Source organism: Hemitrygon akajei, chromosome 10, assembly GCF_048418815.1.
Source record: "Hemitrygon akajei chromosome 10, sHemAka1.3, whole genome shotgun sequence".
NCBI lineage: Eukaryota > Metazoa > Chordata > Chondrichthyes > Myliobatiformes > Dasyatidae > Hemitrygon > Hemitrygon akajei.
Genome location: NC_133133.1, coordinates 173,381,700 through 173,402,959, shown reverse-complemented (window position 1 = coordinate 173,402,959; position 21,260 = coordinate 173,381,700). Strand labels below are relative to the sequence as shown.

General features: G+C 42.9%; 1 protein-coding gene across 1 annotated transcript in view; it reads right to left on the bottom strand.

The window, feature by feature from the left end:
* Window positions 1-7,964: 7,964 nt before the first annotated feature.
* The window catches only part of pah (phenylalanine hydroxylase), a 67,674-nt gene continuing 54,378 nt past the window's right edge, over window positions 7,965-21,260 (bottom strand). Inside the window, 8 exon segments of the mRNA XM_073059740.1 lie at window positions 7,965-8,515; window positions 10,865-10,980; window positions 12,558-12,691; window positions 12,778-12,873; window positions 16,042-16,098; window positions 16,406-16,475; window positions 18,261-18,396; window positions 19,298-19,494. Coding sequence (XP_072915841.1) covers window positions 8,472-8,515; window positions 10,865-10,980; window positions 12,558-12,691; window positions 12,778-12,873; window positions 16,042-16,098; window positions 16,406-16,475; window positions 18,261-18,396; window positions 19,298-19,494 — 850 coding nt within the window. The 3' untranslated portion in view covers window positions 7,965-8,471.

Sequence of the window (21,260 nt, the reverse complement as noted above, 5' to 3'; positions counted from 1 at the left end):
TCAGTCATCTCTCGGCGCACACCGTGACACTTCTCTGTAGCTGTCAATTTGTACAGGATGAGGTTCCTAGCCCCATGCCCAACCCTCCTCCTTTTGCTGCCAGACTTGGAACCATCCATTGAGGAGTTACACTTTAGTTGTCCACCAACAAAAAATGGGATCAGAGGCTGGTGCTTTCAGCTGGTTATTTTACACAAACAATGAAAATAGTCATTTTCATGGGCATTTTCTTACTAAATGTAAAAATAAAATATAGACAAACTGTGAGAAAGGCATTAAATGGAGAATGCTTGATTAACTATTATCCAGATTAGGGAAACTGCACAGAAAGGTTTGTAAGATACTGCCAGTGTAAAATTCAATTCTAAAGCCTTATATCACATGGGGAATATCAGTACCTTTTCAGAAAAGTGTTCAGTTTTGGTGATTTTAATATAGAACATAGAACAGGGGTTCCCAACTTTTTTAATGCCATGGACCAATTTCATTACCAAGGTGTCTGTGGACAGCAGGTTGGGAACCCCTGATCTAGAACATTGCAGATAGAACATGGGCCCTTTGACTCATGATGGTGTGCTGACCATTTAACCTACTATAACTTCACAGTAACAGACCCTACCAGCCCAATGAGACCATGCTGCACAATTACACCATGCAACCAAGTAACCCATATGTCTTTGAAATGTGGGAGGAAACCCACGTGGTCGGGGGGGAGAACATACAAACTCCTTACAGACAGATGCAGAAATTGAACCCGAATCACTAGCACTGCAATACTGTTATGCTAACTGCTACGCTACCACACCTCAATCTAACCCTTCCCTCCCAAGATTCCAAATTCCTCATTTTTTCTTTGACAATAGAATTATCTTAGGTGTTTAAACCTATGGGTGGTGGGATGCAGATACATCTCTCCCACGGGAGGAGTAAGGTGCTCCTTCCCTCCGCTACCCTGCAAGGTATAGCAGCTGCTCAGCCCCCTGATCGGGGTCACATGAAGCCATGGGAGTAGTTGGTGGATGGTCATTTGAGCAGTTGGTGTATATCACAAGTCCTGGTTATGTGACCACTGACACCAGGCAGACAATCTCTGAAAAGTACTGATAATGGCTGGGGTCAACCATCTTGTAAAGACAGTGTCCAAAAGAAAGCAAAGACAAACCACTTCTGTAGAAAAATTTGCCAAGAACAATTATGGTCACGGAAAGACCATGATCGCCCATGTCACAGCACAGCAAGTATAAACACAGAAGCATAGAAAACCTACAACCCTTCAGCCCACGAAGCTGTGGCAGATATGTCCTTACCTAAGAAATTACCTAAGGTTACCCACAGCCCTCTATTTTTCTAAGCTCCGTGTACCTATCCAAGAGTCTCTTAAAAGACCCTACCATTGCTGGCAGCCCATTCCACACACTCACCACTCTCGGAGTAAAAAGACTTACCCCTGATATCTCCTCTGTACCTACTTCCAAGCACCTTAAAACCATGCTCTCTCATGCTAGTCATTCCAGCCCTGGGAAAAAGCCTCTGACTATCCACACGATCAATGCCTCTCATCATCTTGTACACTTCTATCAGGTCACATCTCATCCTCCGTCACTCCAAGAAAAAAAGGCCGAGTTCACCCAACCAGTTTCTCATAAGGCATGCTCCCCAATCCAGGCAACATCCTTGTAAATCTCCTCTGCACCCTTTCTATAGTTTCCACATCCTTCCTGTAGTGAGGCGACCAGAACATATGATACTTGTGCCAATAAATATGTTATCAACTCTATGTTCTGATGTACACATGATAAATATATGCATATGAACTGACTTGAATGATAACTTTACTCAGAGATATATGTACAGAAATTCACAAAGGAGTGAATGTAAAACTGAAGTGATCTGAATCGTCTGGGAATATCAACTATAAAATCGAGGTAAATTGTGCAAACAGAACACACCATGGTAAAGAAAAAGCCAAGCTTTGCAATCTGCACATTCTTGTATTATTTTATTAGATACAACAGTGTATTTATGATATTGACAAATAGAACACACATCATCATTTTCTTTACATTACAAATTACTGATCTAATTATAATAAGAATGTCCCATATATTTTTGTAAGAGACTAAATTATTTCGGTTTGCATCACTAGAACAGAATATATTAAGGGTTAAGTCTTCAATTCTTTGCATTTCTGTATAACACTGGAAAGAATTTGTAATGTTAGTTTAGAGTGGGTTCTGAACCTGGGCTCCGTGGACCACTCTGGGGTCTGTGTATCCAGGAGTGATTCCAGGAGCTTGGATGGGAAAAAAATTACATCTTTATTTTCACTATTAATCAAATAACCATGTAAACAAAAATTCAAACTTGACAACATGATGACCACCTCACAATTCTTATTCAAACTATGCAACAACAGCCTTCACACTTGATATGTCTTTAAAAATAAACTTTGATTTTAACTTACCTATATTTTAAATGCATAGTCTTGTTATTTAATGCATTAATAAAGAAACACATATATTACTATATGACAAATTTGACCATAATATTGTGCTAACCCTTTAACCTACTCTATAACGAATCTAACACATCCCTCCTACATAGCTCTCCAATGTTTTATCTCCATTCTGGAAACACAACATGTAAAAGAGCGATCTATCAGATAATGTCTTTAGAAGACACACTTAGGAGGTCAATTATGATGACGGGTCCCAGACCCAAACTGTTAACAGCTCATCTGTCTTCAGATGCTGTCTTACCTGTCGTGTACCTGATTGTCTGCAGATGCTGTCTTACCTGCCGTGTACCTGATTGTCTGCAGATGCCATCTTACCTGTTGTGTACCTGATTGTCTGCAGATGCCGTCTTACCTGCCGTGTACCTGATTAGTGTGCAGGGGTATGGGGTAAGAGACTGACATCAATGCCCTACTATGTGTCAGTATTGATGGGCTGCATCACTCCTTCTGTGCTGTTGGGGTGTAGAAGGATTCCTTCTAGTGATTCAATAATCCTCTGATCTTCCCCGATCTTTGAGCCACAACGTCCCTGCACCCACCTTCCTGTGCAGTGCTCATTCATGCCTTTGACTGTGTCCATCCATTCTTTCGCACCTACAACCCCTTGCCCCACCCACCCATTCTATCTCACCTGAAACCCCTTGCCCCACCCACCCATTCTATCTCACCTACAACCCCTTGCCCCACCCACCCATTCTATCTCACCTGAAACCCCTTGCCCCACCCACCCATTCTATCTCACCTGAAACCCCTTGCCCCACCCACCCATTCTATCTCACCTACAATACTGCCACAAATTTACACCTCTCTGTGAACCATGTGGCTTAAATATGGGGAAATGGATGGAATGACACATCTCGCTCCTACACTTCCTCTTGCCACCATACCCCACCCTCTCTGAAGCTGTGCCCTAACATATGAGTAGCATTTGATGATTCTGGGATCTTATTGGAGCCTATTGAATTTGGAAAGGCCTAGAGGGTGTGGATATGGAGAGGATGCGTCCAGTAGTGGGGCAGTCTAACAAGTCTAGCACCAAAGGGAACAGTGTCAGAATAGAATGATGTCCCTTTGGAACAGAGATGAGAAGAAATTTCATTAGCCCGAGCTGAGGTGGTCAAGTCATTGGGTATACTTAACAGGTTGACAGGTTCCCGATTAGTAAGGAAGGCAAAATATACAGGGAGACGGTAGGAGATTGGGGTTGAGAGGGATAATAAATCTGCCATGATGGGCAGATGAAGCAGATTTGATGGGCTGAATGGCCTAATTCTGCTCCCATGTCTTATGGACATATAGACTTATCATCGCCCTTGAGGCTTAACCATTGAATTCCTGAAAATGAAACAATATTTACAATAAACTATGAAAATTTATAATGTAACAGCAGAACCTTTGCAGAAATAACTGTACTTAAATCCTTAAATTTAAATTAGATTATACATACAGTGCACTACATTGATTTTAAAATCTTAAAATCAATAAAAAAAATTAACATTTGAAAATCACTTGATTCAAACGATAGATTTACCTTTTTACAAAACAAGTTTATGCGGCCCCCAAACACCAAGTAATTTCCTAAGGCCATAAGACCAAGGACATAGGAGCTGAAGCAGGCCATTTTGCTCTGCCATTCAATCATGGGCTGATCCAATTCTTCCAGTCATCCCCTCTCCCCTGCCTTCTCCCCATACACTTTGATGCCCTGGCTAATCAAGAACCTATCTATCTCTGCCTTAATTGCACCGAATGACTTGTTTAATATTTAACTTTATTTTCAGCTGACTCAAAATAAAGTCCAAAGAATTCTGCTAATATGTAGCAGACCACACAACGTTGGTGTAAAGAGCAAGAGAGATGTTTTTGATTGGTGCACTTTCATCAGAACATCGCTGCGAGTACTGTATTCAGTTTTGGTCACACTGGTATAGAAAGGATGTTATTAAGTTGGAAAGAGTGCAGCGAGGATCTAGAAGGATGTTGATGGGACTCAAGGGACTGAGTTATAGAGCATAGAACAGTCTGTACAGGCCAGTATGGGCTCTTTGGCCCATGACGTACTGATCTACATAAGACTACTCCATCATCAATCTAACTCTTCCCTCCAGCACAGCTCATAACCCTCCATATTACTTTCACCCATGTGCCTATCTAAGAGTGCCTTAAATCCCCATAAGTATCAGCCTCTCCCACCGCCCCTGGCAGCACGGTCTACACATTTAGGGTACCTCTCCCTAGAATCCATATCAGAAAGGGAACATACACCAGTCCTCATAGAGAGATCAGCAGTGGAGAGAGTGAGCAATTTCAAGCTCCTGGATGTCAATATCTCCAAGAATCTATCTGGGGCTCAACATATTGATGCAGCTACAAAGAAGACATGACAGCAGCTATATTTCATTAGGAGCTTGAGGAGATTTGGTGTGTCACCTAAAACACTCGCAAATTTCTACAGATGTACTGTGGAGAGAGTATTCTAAATGGCTGCATCTAGTGGGGGGGGGGGGTTGGTGTTGGTTACTGCGCAGGATCAACACTTGTAAACTTAGTCAGTTCTATCATGGGCACTAGCCTCTGTGGTATCTAGGACATCTTCACAGAGCTATACCTCAGAAAGATAGTATCCACCATTAAAAACCACCATCACCCAGTACATTCCCTCTTCTCATTGTTACCATCAGGGAGGAGGGGAGGAGGTACAGAAGCCTGAAGGCACACACTCAGCGATTCAGGAACAGCTTCTTCCCCTCTGCCATCCAATTTCTGAATGGTTGTTGAACCCATGAACATTGCTTCATTACTTTTTTTATTTTCTATTTTATCACTGCTTATTTAACTATTTAATATAAATATATTTACTGAAATTCACAGTTGTTTCCCTTCACTACAGTATCATGTATTGTGTTGTATTGCTGGCACAAAGACAACACATATCACGGCTTATGCTGGTGACAGTAACCCTGATTCTGAGGTTGAGCAGATTGTAACTCTATTGATTGAGGAGAGTGAGGGCTGACCTTACAGAGGTGTAGAAAGCCATGAGGGGCATAGGTAGGGTGAATGCACTCTGTCTTTTTCCCAGGGTTGGGGGATCAAGAACTTGAGGACACAGCAACAGCAACTCACACAAAATGCCGGAGGAACTCAGCAGGTCCGGCAGCATCTGAGGAAACAAATAGATAGTTGACGTTTCGGGCCGAGACCCTTTTTCAGGGATGAGTAGGATGGGGGAGGATGCCTGAATAGAAAAATGGTGGGGAAAGGGGAAGGAGGTGATAGGTGAAGCCAAGTGGGTTGGAAAAGTAGGAGAGAGGTTTTCACCCATAGAGTGGTGGGTATATGGAACAAGCTGACTGAGGATGTGGTTAAGACGGCTACTTTAACAATATTTAAAAAGCACTTCGACAGGTACATGGATGGGATAGGTTTAGATACGAGCTAAACACAGGCAAGATGGGACTAGCTTAGGTGGGGATCTGAGTCAGCATGAACCCCCAGTTGGGCTGAAGGGCCTGGTTCCCTGATGTATGTCTCTAGGACTCTATAACTAATGGCAAACAAGGCTGTTAAATCACAAACATTTCCTATTTCTGATGGCAGATGATTAACAGAACTGCTTATTTCTCTGCCATGGGTGCAGCCTGGTCTGGTGAGCATTTCTGATATTTGTATGACATGTTTCCGATTTCCAACATCTACAGTAAGGAATAAAGAGTCGTCAATGGGACCAAGACCTTTCATCTCTATCGATGCTGCCTGATCTGTTGAGTTCCTCCAACATTTTGTGTATTACTCTGGATTTCCAGTATCTGCAGAATCTCTTGTGTTCAGATTTCCACCGTCTTCTTTACACATTTAAATTTACTTAATTGGGCTATATTATAATTTTTAATATTATTTTGTAACTATATGACTTTTTGCTGTCATAATTACATGTGCTACATGTACGTTGTACTGTCAATTCTGTCTTTTGTACCTTGGGTATGGTTCAATGACAATTAAATTTGAACTTAAATTTAAACTTAGACTTTTTTTAATCTTTAGATTGGCAGCTATGGTCCCTGAGATGATAACTGGAATCACTTTTGTTTCATCCTTTCCGGATGTTTGTTTAAGATATCACAGTTCATCAGCAGCTGAAGTCCCATTGATGTTGGATTAATAAGATGATATTGGTTTAAACTATAACACACACAAAATGCTGGAGGAACTCAGCAGGCCAGGCAGCATCTACGGAAAAGAGTACAGTCAATGTTTCAGGCCGAGACCCTTTGGCAGGACTAGAGACATAAACACTGTACTCTTCTATTGATGCTGCCTGGTCTATTGAGTTCCTCCAGCATTTTGTGTGTGTTGTTTGGATCTCCAGCATCTGCAGATTTTTTGTCTGTGATTGGTTTAAACTATAAGAGTTTTTATTCTCTGTTCAATATAGTTTATGGAAAAGAAAAATTGGAAGGACACCCTCTATCTGTAATCTTAACTCCAAGTTTCATAAACTCTAAATGCTATAAGCATGGACTCTATATTAGAAAAGCTCAATTAGACATATACGCTCAGTGACTCTGTTATTAGATACACTTGTACACCTGCTTGTTAATGAAAATATCTAATAAGCTAATCATGTGGAGGCAACTCAGTGCATAGAAGCATACAGACATGGCCAAGAGGTTCAGTTGTTGTTCAGACCAAACATCAGAATGTGGAAGAAATGCAGTCTAAGTGACTTTGACCATGGAATGATTGTTGGTGCCAGACAGGGTGGTTTGAGTATCTCAGGAACAGCTGATCTGATCTCCTGGGATTTTCACGCACTTCAGTCTCTAGAGCAGGGGTTCCCAACCTGGGATCCATGTACCCCTCAGTTAATGGTAGGGGCCCATGGCATAAAAAAGGTTGGGAACCCCTGTTCTAGTGTTTACAGAGAATGGTGTTAAAAAGATCCAGCAAGCGGGTGTAAACGGGCAGTTCTGTGGGTGAAAACGCCTTGTTAACAAGAGAGGACAGACTGGTTCAAGCTGACAGGAAGGTGACGGTAACTCAAATAACCACACGTTACAACAGCAGTGTGCAGAAGATCAGTTCTGAATGCACAACACATTGAACTTTGAAGTGGATAGGCGACAGCAGTGGAAGGCCACAAACAGGAGGTGCCTTACCTCATAACGTGGCCACTATATCAGGAGGGGACAAGGAGGGAGAAAGGAAAGTTCAAAGGATTAAAATGGAGCCATTTTGCATAATATGCTTCTATTCCAAAAGATGCTCAGGTGTTCTTTTCAGATTACTGAAATTACTCTCTTGTGCCAGGGAGCCAGCTGAGACTATTTGCTTCACTGCACTGATAGTCTGAAGGGTCACTAAACCTGTGGTTCAAGACTCAGCAGGCTGCACTACACAGGCACAAACTCACCCTTCGTTTAAGAGGAAAAACCTTAAACGACCCTTGTAAAACCTAGACATTTTATCCACATTTTCAAAGCAATTCATATCTGTACAGTGGATCTACAGCAAGCATAAAACACAGGGAAAAGATACAGTGACTAACAGACTTTGTAATAGGATTCTAATACCGTGTCACTTCTATAAACAACATAACCTCTTCCTCCCTTACACAGAGATATCTGAACCTTGAAATGGATGGGCCACAGCAGCAGATGATCATGAACTTGGACTCAGTGCCTACTTTATTAAGGCTGCCCGACCGGATGAGTTCCTCCAGCAATTTGTGTGTGTTGCTCTGGATTCCCAGCATCAACACAGTCTCCTGTGTCTAAGCTCAGTAGAGGGTTTGTCAATGATGGGGTGACCTCACTCAAAAAGCTGACAAGACAAATTGAAGCAGAACATTCTGTGAGAGGGGAGGAGAGTGGTTTGAATGAACCTATCTTGGTCTATGCACTTTAGAACATTTCTGTACCCTTATTTCTTGCCTTCCATGGCTTGTGCAACTTCATTCAAACTTCTTGAGTGCATGGCAGAGGATTCCCATCTCACCTGCAAATTTGAAGGAACATCTATCAGATATTTGGCATTTTCTGCTTAGCATTTTCAATATACAGTGGATTCCAGGTAATTGGCTTGGCCATTAATTTTGGACAACTCTTACAAAGCAAAATCTAATCACGGAAATATCCAGGATACCCTTCATGTTACTTTGGACACTAGACCATTTAATTTGGGCAGAGGACTTTTGCCAAATAGTTTCTGACTAGTGTCAATTGGGCTATGTGGCCATTAGACATGACATTGTGCTGAGGGTAAACAGTTTTTAAATAGTATCAGTTGTGTGTGCTGATGTTCAAAAAGCAGTGACTTATGTCCCTGATAGTTGGTAAGACAATTCAGAACTGTTTTGCTCACTGTGGTTTCAAGCATTCTGGCCCGGAGATGCCAGAAACAGCTGGGGGAGAAAATGAAACGATTTCATTACTTCAGCAAGTTTGAAACTAGAAAGAATTTAAAGTTATTGACAATCATCCTGAATATTACAATGGAAAAGGAGACTTGGAAGATGCAGTTGTTGATAGGATTGTGTGAAGGCAGTCCATTATCTGCATGAGGTACCTGCACTAATTTTGATAATTTGCAGCAAGTCAAAAGAACACAGCAATGCACACTGGATGAACTCCTCTGTCGATAACTATTAGGAACTAATTCACAGTTTTATAGTACTGAAATGGTATTGGTAGTGTTCTAAGTTGTTCTGTATTTCAGCTAAATACATAATTTGTAACTCAGTTAAACAGTAGTTTGTTTTTTTTATACCGTTTTAACTACTTCCATGGAACTTCATCTAATTGGAGCAGTTGCTTAATTGGGCCAAAATGTAGTAGTCCCGATGAGTCCCAATCAACCAGAATCCATTGTATTACTGTTTAGTTGTCAAAATGCAATGTTTGCCATCATCTCCATGGCTTCACCTCTCCCTTCCTGCATTGTCATTTACCCCAGTAACCCTCCTTTCTCCAATCACCCCGTCATTAACTACCATAGAAGGGTAGCGCAGTTAGTGCAACTCTTTACAGTACCAGTGACCAGAATAAGAAGACGAAAGCCCTTAACTCCGAGTGGAGTCGTCAGGACGCTGTCGTGACAACGTGTTTTTAGCAGGCTTTCTTGTTTTTACAAGGCCGAGTTGCTGGCTCGATGCTCAACCCAGCACGGATGGAAAGCGTGCAAGGGAGCCAGCTGGATTCGAACTCGGGAGCCTTCGCTCCGAAGTCCGGCGCTGATGCCACTACGCCGCCAGCCGGCTAGTGACCAGAAGGTCAGAGTTCAATTCCTGCCACTGCCTGTACAGAGTTTGTACGTTGTCTATGTGATCACATTACAGCTACAGAGAATGTGAAGTGTAGGCAGACAATAATTTTCAGTTCTGGTTACCTTCCTATGGGAAAGATATCAATAAGATTGAAAGAGTACAGAAAAAAATACAAGAATGTTGCCAGGTCTTGAGGGCCTGAGTTAAAGGGAAGGGTTGAATCGGTTAGAACTTCAGAATGTAGAAGAATGAGGAGAGAATTGATAGATGTATACAAAATTATGAGGGGTATAGATAGGGTAAGCAGGCTTTTTCCACTGAGGTTGGGTGGGACTAGAGGTCATGGGTTAAGGGTGAAAGGTGAAATGTTTAAGGGGAACACGAGGGGGAGTGTGAAATGAGCTGTCTGTGGGAAGTGGTTGATTTGTGTTTGATATCAATATGTAAAAGAAGTTTGGATACATGCATGGGAAGGTTATGGAGGTCTAAGGTCCAGGTGTGGATCAATGGGACAAGGCAGTATAACAGTTTGGCATGGACTAGATGGGCCAAAGGGCCTGTTTCTTTGCTGTATCGCTCTATGACTCTATTTGTAAGACCATTGAATAGTCTCTAGTATGATAATACGGACTCTTGTTTACAATCTACCTCATTATGACCTTGCACTTTATTGTCTACCTGTAATGCACTTTCTCTGTAATTGCACCACTTTATTCTACACACGTACCTTATAGAACTTGCATGGAATGTTATGACGACTTGATTTGTATGAATGCCATGTAAGATTTGTCACATGTGCATCGAAACATGCAGTAAAATGTGTCATTTGTGGCATCGACCAACACAATTTGAGGATGCGGTGGGGGAAGGAGGCAGTTCACAAGGGTCAGGATGCTTCCAGCACCAACATAGCATGCCCATAACTTCCTAATCGTAACATGTGTGTCTTTGGCATGTAAGAGGAAACCAGAGCATCAGGAGGAAACACACGCAGTCATGGGGAGAATGTACAAACTCTTTCTAGACGGTGGAGGGAATTGATCCCGCTACGCTGGCACTGCCACACTACTGTGGGCACTTACCGCGGACGTTGTCGACCAGCTCATTTATCTGTTTGATGCTGTCCAGAACTTCAACACTTTGTGTGTAGGAGTTGTAATGGACAGAGAAAGGGCGAGGAATAGTTGCAGCATATTTCCTGCGTTGGAAGGAAAAGCAAATGTTAGCTGGATTCACGGAGCTTTTATGGAAATTCGCTGTTTAAGTCTTGATACCACCAGACAAGGTATGTTTGAAAAGGCTTGCATTTGCATAGCAATACACATAATATACCGGAGAAACTCAGCAGGTCCAGCAGCTTCTATGGATGTTTTGGGTCAAGACCTTTGTTCAGCACTGGAAAGGGAGGGGGAAGATGCCAGAATTAGAAGCTGGGAGTGATAGATGGAAAATGCAAAGGGCTTGAACAGAAGTAATCTGATAGGAGAGGAGAGTGAACCATGGGAGAAAGGGGAGGAGGAGGGGCATCGGGGCAGCTGAAAGGCAGGCAAAGCAAAGAGATAAGAGGCCAGAGTAGGGAATAAAGAAGCGGGAATGGGGTGGTGAAATTGATGCTCATTTCATCGGGTTGCAGGCTATCAATATGAAATATGAGGTGTTGCTCTTCCACTCTGAGAGTGGCCTTATCATGGCTAAAGAGGAGGCCATGAACTGACATGTTGGAATGACGATGGTATTTGGAATTAAAATGGTTGGCCAGTAGGAAGTTCCACTCTTTGCAGATGGAGCAGAGGTACCTGACAAAGCAGCTCCCAATCTGCGTTGTGTATAGCACCACTTGCCACAAAGTGGTGGAATAACGAACAAGTGGTTGACTATTAATAAAAAAGCCTGGACTAACTACTTGTGGTTCAAATCCCACGAGGGGAGTTGTGGAATTTAATGACAAATTAAACAACTGCATGATGTTCATAAAAATGCCATCAGATTCTGTTAACACACACAAAAAATGATGGTGGAATGCAGCAGGCCAGGCAGCATCTATAGGGAGAAGCACTGTCGACGTTTCAGGCCGAGACCCTTCGTCACCAATATATAAAAGGTCACACCGGGAGCACCGGACGCAGTACACCACACCAGCTGACTCACAGGTGAAGTGTCGCCTCACCTGGAAGGACTGTCTGGGGCCCTGAATGGTGGTGAGGGAGGAAGTGTAAGGGCAGGTGTAGCACTTGTTCTGCTTGCAAGGATAAGTGCCAGGAAGCAGATCAGTGGGAAGGGATGGGGGGGACGAATGGACAAGGGAGTCGTGTAGGGAGCGATCCCTGTGGAAAGCAGAAGGGGGGGGGAGGGAAAGATGTGCTTGGTAGTGGGATCCCGTTGGAGGTGGCGGAAGTTACGGAGAGATTCTGTTTTCACTTCCAGTTGCCTCATTATAGGAAGGACATGATGCTTTAGAGAAGGTGCAAAAGAGCTTACTAGGATGCTGCCTGGATTAGAGAGGGTATCTATGATGAAAGGTTGAGCAATCTAAGGCTTTTTCTTTGGAGCAAAGAAGGATGAGAGGTGAGTTAACTGAGGTGTATAAACAAGATGATAAGAGACATGGATTGAGTGGAAAGCCAGAGACTTTTTCCCAAGAAGGAAGTAGCTAATACGAGGGGGCATAATTTTAGGGTGATTGGAGGAAAGTATAGGAGGGATATCAGAAAGTTAACTGTGGTGGGGCATGGAACTGTTCCAAGTTCTGTGTTCTGTCTCCAAAGTGCAGGTTACCTCACTTTCTCTTTTGCATCCTCAAATGATTCAGCAACGTAATAGACTGGCTGGAAACTGGTGATGGGGTATTTCTGAATGGCCGTCACTTCGGGATTGAAGGGCCGTCTATCTGGTTTATCTGTCAAACAATACTTGAAAAGAAAAGAGCAATTGGTACAGTGAAGATGAGATTGGAACGATAAATGTACAGAGTGGGGAATCCCCAAACATGACAGACCTGAAGCTCCCCGAAGGAAGAGAGCAGCCCTGCCCCATATGCCTTGATCTCATTGTTTTGCTTGCAGAGTCCGAATTCCACAGTAAACCAATAAACCTGGTTAAAAGAGCAGGAGGAGGTGGAAGTCACAGGATCTGTACAGGCAAGTCACATAAACTTATTGTCCTGAAAATTACTCCCAAATTTTGAAAATACTCCCAAAACAAACCTGATTCATAATGGCACACACAAGTACTATTGAACACTGTACTATTAAATGCACATTCCATCAAACACACATACCATCAAACGCATGTACCATCAAACGCTATAGTTGCAAACACTAGAATCATATACACATAATCATCAAACACACATACCATCAAAGACACAAACTATCTAGAAAGAACTGAATAATGTTACTGTACAAACTTAAAAGTGTAAGAGGTGGGGATAATATTTTAGGAAGTATTGGGGAGCAGCTAACTATCAGAAGATAGAGTCATGCTGGTATTTATATATGATGTACATTTTACTTCATATTCATACTTCTGACAATATTTTTATATAATTATTCTTTATAATTCCCTTAAACAAAAGGGGATAACTCCATTCATTCTGCTTCTGGTGCTCCCACAACTGATGGTCTCACCTTAAGGACTCTTTATCTTGTTATTTCATGACCCTCATAATTTATTGCTATTTACTTATCTTTGCATTAGCACAGTTTGTTGTCCATTGATCTACACATTTGCTAAGTATGTCCACAGGGAAAGAATCTCAGGGTTGTATGTGGTGATACTTATGTACTCTGATAATAACTTTTACTTTGAACTTTAATTGTTAATTGATGTGCTTTGTTACATGTTGTAGCATCACACCATGGTGAATTCCCAAAATACCATTCATGACAAAATGTATATGACAAATAAAATTAATCCTTGATCTTTGAAATGGGTCACTTTCAGCCTTGTTCTTTGTCTCTTTCTCACAAATTGCTTCTACATCTGTCTCTGTACTAGCTGCTAATCTGCTCCCATTGGTCAATCAGTAACTGGTGGGCATGACTGGGGTCAGTGATGGGGGGTCCACAATTTATGATCTAAAGCATAGAACAGTGCAGCACAGTGTGGGCCCTTTGGTTCTCGATGTTCTGCCAGCCTATTTTAACCTATCCATAATCAATCAAACCATTCTGCACTACACAGCCCATAACACTCCATTTCTCTTTCATCCATGTGCCTATCTAAGAGTCTATGAAATGCCCCTATTGTATCAGCCCCTACTATTACCCTCGGCAGTGCGTTCCAGGTGTCTATTACTCTCTGTGTAAAAAAAACTACCTCTGACATTTCCCCTAAACTTTTCTCCTCTCACTTTAAACAGATGTCCTTTTTTATTGTCCATTTTCTCCCAAAGACTGGCTGCCCACTCTTATCATCTTATACGGCTCTATAAAGTCACCTCAACTCATCTGACTTAGCAATCAGGCTTCTGTACCTCCTGCCCATCGTAGCAGTGAGAAGATGGAAAGACTTAGATGGCTCTTTGACGATGGATAATTCCTCCTATGGATTCTATTGATGGTGGGAATAGAGGAGTATGAGCAAAGATTAGGGAAATGGTTCTGAAACCAAGAAATAACCAGCCACAATTTTACTTAAAAGCACAATTGATTCCCCTCTTGCCCCTTCTCTAATCCTCACCTGCCTACCACCTCCCTCTGATGTCCCTCCTCCAATTGTCTACTCTCTTTTCCTGTCAGATTTCTTCTTCTTCTTCAGCCTTTACCTCTTCCACCTATCACTTCACAGCTTCTTACTATATCCCCCATCTCCCACCCAGTCACCTACCCCCTCACTTGGTCTCACCAGCTTGTACTCCTTCCCTTCCCCCACTTTCTTATTCTGGCATCTTCCCTTCCAGTCCTGAAGGGGGGTCTTGGCCCAAGTCGACAGTTTATTCCTCTCCATAGGTGCAGCCTGACCTGCTGAGTTCCTCCAGCATCATGTGTGTGTTAATTAAATGGAGGGATTGACCAACCTAATCCTGCTCCTCTTTCTGTCTTCTTTATGTTTTCTTAAATTTCCCTTGCTTTTTATGCAATCCCATCAACCTAAAACATGAATTCTGTTTCCTTCTCTAAAGACATTAACTGATCTCTGGTCATTTTGTAATATTTTTTCTGATTTCTAGCATTTTGCTTTTGGACTGAAATTGAGCGCTGTGCCAATGGCCACAGGTGCAACATCAACTGATAAACCTACCCTTATTATTTTTGGATGGAGTTGTAATTGGTAATGAGTTTTATATGTTCTAATTGTTCTGTCTCTGCCTCCCATCTCTCGCTGAACAGCACGGGATAATGAAAGATAATTGCTACACCTTTCAAGCAATGCTTCTGATCGTCTCCTGGGACGTAGCATAAATGCTGGAGCATCACTTGAAAAGCACATCAAAGGATTTCCTCTAGCCTTGCTTATCTGCTTCATGCTGTGTATCACTACATTTAACCCTACTAACTAATAACTTGGAATGCAGGCAAGTTTGACTGAGATATATCCTTCATTCTTAGTATTATTTATCAGTATTATCTTGGTCGCAGTATATTTTTGTTTATACTTGCACAATTTGTTATGCTCTCAATACAGTGAATTCTGGTTAATTGTGCCATTGGTTAAGCAGGGCAGCCACTTATTTGGGACAACCCAAAGAACAAAAAATAATGAGAATATATTCAGGATTGCCTTTGTTTATTTTGGACATTATGCTGCTTAATTGGGTCAGGAGACTTGCTGATCAGTTTCTAACTAGCATGAATTCTAGCCGTTAGACACCACATGTTGAATGAGGAGCTTAACCTCAAATATTGCTCTTGGTGATGTTGTGACCTATAGTTTGAGAGAAGCTACTGATGTACCCACCAGTGATTTTCCAGTAGTCATCCCTTCCCCAGTCTTTTCATCATCTGTACAGAAATCTGCTGAAGATTGACATGCCCTTGATTTGATGGTACCAGTCAATTGTCAATTTCACAGTGGAACACACACACACACACACACACACACACACACACACACACACACACACACACACACACACACACACACACACACACACACACACACACACACACACACACACACACACACACACACACACACACACACACACACACCCTCCCCCCATTCTCATGCCTCTCCATGTTCATGGGCTTCCCTGGGCTCATTTGAACAGCCTTGGTTAAAATGAGAGACAGAAAAAGGACAAAGACCTTCCACTTACCGTTGCAAGCTTTTCAATGTACTCATCTGGTGCTCCAAGAGAGGCAAGTCCGATTTCCTGTGGGATTTTGGTGGAATGGGATTACAAAGGGGTGTTTGGTTAGAACCCTGAATTATAATAATCTACCAACCAAAACTAGAATCAGGTTAGAGAACATAATAATCCTGCCTGCGCTGCACTTTCTCAATAACTGTTGCATTATTTACATTCTGTTAATGTTTTACCTTGTTCTATCTCAAGGGAATGATATGAACAGTATACAAGACAAGTTTTTCACAGTATCTCAGAGCATGTACAATACTAAACCAACATACCAATTTATCCTGGGATGGCCAGGATGGAGGTTAATGTCTCCTGCACTTACCTGTGAAAACTGGGCAAAGCTTGGGTTGGCAAAGAGAGGCACATGTCCCAACAGTTCATGGCACACATCCCTATAGGTGAGTAACAACATGTGCACATTAGCACAGAAAACTCGGCCATTTGGCCATCTTCAATAAAGTTGAAGCTGAACATTTACATCAAATCTACCCTCCCTTCTCTTTCGCCCATGGTCTAATTTCCTCTCCTTCTCCAGCCCTTTACCTTTTCCACCTAACACCTCCCAGCCCTTTACCTTTTCCACCTGTCACCTCCCAGCCCTTTACCTTTTCCACCTGTCCCCTCCCTGTCTTTTACCTTTTTCACCTGTCACCTCCCAGCCCTTTACCTTTTCGACTTAACACCTTCCAACTTCTTAATATGTCCCCTCCCCCACCTGCCTGGCCTCACCTACCACGTTCTAGGTTATACTCCTTCCGCTCCCCCAACCGCCCCCACCCCCACCGTCTTATTCTGGCTTTTCCCCCTTCCATTCCAGTCCTGATGAAGGATCTCAGCCTGAAGCATTGAGTGTTTATTCTCCTCCATAGGTACTGTCTGGCCTGTTGAGTCCCTCCACTACTCAGGCTTTATGGTGGGACAGTTGAGGAACAGTGGGAGACTTTCAAAGAGATTTTTCACGGTGCTCAGCAAAAGTATATTCTAGTTAAAAGCAAGGACAGTGAGGGTGGGGTGATCCAGTTTTGGATAACTAAGGAAATAAAATAAAAACTCATGCATGCAAAGTCACCAAGAGTAGTGTGAAACTGGAAGATTGGAAAAGCTTTAAAAAGCAACAAGGAGCCACTCAGCGAGCAATAAAGAAAGGGAAGATAGTTTTTATAATTATATGAAGTGGAAAAGGGTGACTAAAGTGAACATAGGTCCCTTGGAGAACAAGAAGGGGCAATTGATATTGGGTAATGAGGTAATGGCAGAGGCTTTGAATGACTATTCTGTGTCGGTCTTCACGGTGGAGGACATGTCTAACATGCCAAAGAGAGATGTTATGGATGCAATGGGAGGTGAGGACCTCGATAGCTATCATTAGAAAAATAGTGCTGAGCAAACTTGTGGGCCTGAAGACAGATAAGTCGCCTGTTCCTGATGGAATGCATCCCACGGTACTGAAAGAAATGGCAGAAGTTATAGTAGAGGTTTTGGTGACAATTTACTAGAATTCTCTGGACTCTGGGCAGGTCCTGGCGGATTGGAAGATGCAAATGTTCAAAAAAAGGATGGAGGCAAAAGGCACATAACTATAGGCCAGTTGGTTTAACATCTGTAGTTGAGAAAATGCTTGAAGCTATCATTAAAGAAGAAATAGCGAGGCATCCTGAAAGAAATGGATCCATCAGACAGATGCAGCATGGATTCAGCAAAGGCAGGTCCTGTTTGACAAACTAATGGGAGTTCTTTGAGGAACTGCTTTTCCCAGAGACTGGTGAACCTGTGGAATTCTCTGACCAATGAAGCAGTGGAGGCTACTCCAATAAATATATTTAAGACAAGATTGAATAGATTTTTGCCTAGTAGGTGAATTAAGGGCTATGGGGGAAAGGCAGGTAAGTGGAGATGAGTCCTTGAGAATGATCAGACAGTGGACCATGAGAGAAAGGAAAGGAAGTGTGAAGTGATGGCAGATGAGGAGAAGAGAAGGGGTAAGAGTGGAGCCAGAATGGGGAATAGGAAAAGAGAAAAGGTGTTTGGGGAGGGAAATGACTGGAAAATAGAGAAAGTAACATTCGTGCTGTCAGGTTGGAGGCCACCCAGATGGAATATGAGCTGTTGTTCCTCCAAGCTGAGAGTACCTTCATTGTGACCCATAGAGGAGGCCATGTACCAAATGTAGCACTTACGGTTCTGGCGTGTACATGGGTTTCGATCCGTGTCGGATGTACTGCGTGGAATGAAAAACACGGAATGCCAGGCCTGCCAGGAAGTCCCGTGAGGACAGAAGTCCGGCCACAGGCCGTAAACGGAATCCCGTGCAAGCTGTAAACCATGAGGTAAAAGGTAGGTAGTGAGTCCCAACCTCCTCGTCACTCACAAGTGCGTAGTACATCTTGCGGAAGCAACATCTGGTGAGTCCAGGCCTGGAACTTAGGTGGACCCATCCTCAGGGAGTGCTGCCACGAGAAAGCAGCATCTATTATCAAAGATTCCCACCCTCCAGGCCATGCTCACTCCTTACTCTGCTGCCATTGGGCAGGAGGTACAGGAGCCTTAGGTCTCACATGACCAGTTTCAGGAACAGTTATCACCTTACAACCATCAGTCTCCTGAACCAGCCTGGATAACTTCACTCACCTCAACTCTGAACCGATTCCACACTTCACAGACACACATTCATGTTCCCAGTATAGTGGATTCTGGTTAATTAAGCCCTAGGTTAACCAGGACAGCCACTTATTTGGGACAACTCTTAAAGGACAAAAACTAACCGTGAAGTAATTGGGATTGCCTTTGTTGACTTGGGACACCATGTTGCCAGTGTTTGTTGCATGCACTAGTGTGGCCGTTAGACACTACACTGTGCTTAGAGTGAAGAGTTTTTACATAGCGTCAGTTGTATGTGCTTGTGTTCAAAGAGCAGTGATTATTGCCAATGATAGTTGACGAGAAATAAGCAGTAAGACAATTCAGAACTGTTTTACTCACTGTAGTTTCAAGCTTTCAGGCTTGGAGATGCCAGAAACAGCCAGGAGTGAAAGTGGAAATAATTTTACTGCTTCAAATTAGAAACTACAAAAATTTTGAAGGTATAAACAATTATCTTGAATGTTACCTTTGATCCCTACCAGACACTCAGCTTTGAAGATGCCCCGTGAATATTCACGGGCTATGCCACTGACAAATGCAGCGTGTGAAGGGAAGTGAATTTTTCAGCACTCACATTGTAGGAATTTAGAGACATCCTGGAGCTGGGGGATGTTGTTTTTCTTGTAGCCACAGTACTGCTCTAGCAATGGAAACACGGAATTGTGCTCATGACAAGCGTAGGTCGGATACAGCGTCTTCAACTCCTGGAAGACAATTCCCCAGGTCTTCTTCTCCTCCTCTGTGTACTCAACTCGCGGAATGTCTTCACCACTGACAGGATAGAAAGGGACAGTTACTTAGAGCTATGGAGACTGGTGCTGAGAGAAGGTGGCTTCCAATCTGCATGTAAATTGAAACAACAAAACACAGTGAAATGTGCTGTCTGGGTCAACAACCAACTCAATCCACAACTGTCGCTCTCTCCAGTGCCAACACAGCATGCTCAAAATCTGCTAATCCTAATCTGTATATTTTTGAAATGTGGGAGGAAACTGGAAAACCCAGAGGAACCCTACACTGTGACAGGGAAAACATACAAACTTCTTACAGTCAGAATCAGGTTTAATATCACCAGCCTATGTCCTGAAATTTGTTGTCTTTGCTGCAACAGTGCAATGCAATACGTTATAATAGAAAAAACTGAGTTACAGAAAGTATATATGCATGTTAAATAGTTAAATTAAATAAATAGTGCAAAAGTCAAAATAAACAAGTATCAGGTAGTGTTCATGGGTTCAATGTCCATTCAGAATTCAGAGGGCAGAGGGGAAGAAGCTGTTCCTGAATGGTTAAGTGTGCACCTCCAGGCTTCTGGCTCAAAGGTTCATTTATTATCAAAGCATACAACTCTGAAATTCTTCTTCTCCAGATAGCCACAAGACCAAGAAAGAAAAGAATGGCAACACGATTATCAACCCCCCCCCCCCAATCCCTCCTCCCCACACAAAAAAACAAACAAAAACAGAACAGGCACATTGACCCCCCCAACCCCCATCTTCCCCGCAAAAAAACAAGAAAGATTGGGTGAAAAACACAGAATATTAAAAAGCAATAAGACTGACAAAAGTCTATAGTCCAAATCCATGTCTAAAACGCACAAAACCTGGGTAACATTCTCTGGGCGCAGTGGCAGGACTTTTCCTCTCCATAGCAGAGCAATCCAACCAACGATGAAAAGGCATTCTCCCCTCTCCGTAGCAGAGCGATCTCACCAGTGATAAAAAGGCATTCTCCCCTCTCCGTAGCAGAGCGATTCCTCAGTGATAAAAAGGCATTCTCCCCTCTCCGTAGCAGAGCGATTCCTCAGTGATAAAAAGGCATTCTCCCCTCTCCGTAGCAGAGCGATCCCACCAGTGATAAAAAACATTCTCCCCTCTCCGTAGCAGAGCGATTCCTCAGTGATAAAAAGTTATTCTCCCCTCTCCGTAGCAGAGTGATTCCACCAGTGATAAAAAGGCATTCTCCCCTCTCCGTAGCAGAGCGATTCCTCAGCGATAAAAAGGCATTCTCCCCTCTCCGTAGCAGAGCAATTCCTCAGTGATAAAAAGGCATTCTCCCCTCTCCGTAGCAGAGCGATCTCACCAGTGATAAAAAGGCATTCTCCCCTCTCCGTAGCAGAGCGATCCCACCAGTGATAAAAAACATTCTCCCCTCTCCGTAGCAGAGCGATTCCTCAGCGATAAAAAGGCATTCTCCCCTCTCCGTAGCAGAGCGATTCCTCAGTGATAAAAAGGCATTCTCCCCTCTCTGTAGCAGAGCGATCTCACCAGTGATAAAAAGGCATTCTCCCCTCTCCGTAGCAGAGCGATCCCACCAGTGATAAAAAACATTCTCCCCTCTCCGTAGCAGAGCGATTCCTCAGCGATAAAAAGGCATTCTCCCCTCTCCGTAGCAGAGCGATTCCATTGCCAATCAAAAGTCAGGCAGCCAGTGCTCACCTTCCGCATTCACCTCGATGTTTCAATCTCCCTCATTGTTGTATTTAGCAAACAATGGAAGCTTTAATTCGCAAAATGGTGCTGAACATGGACTCGTGC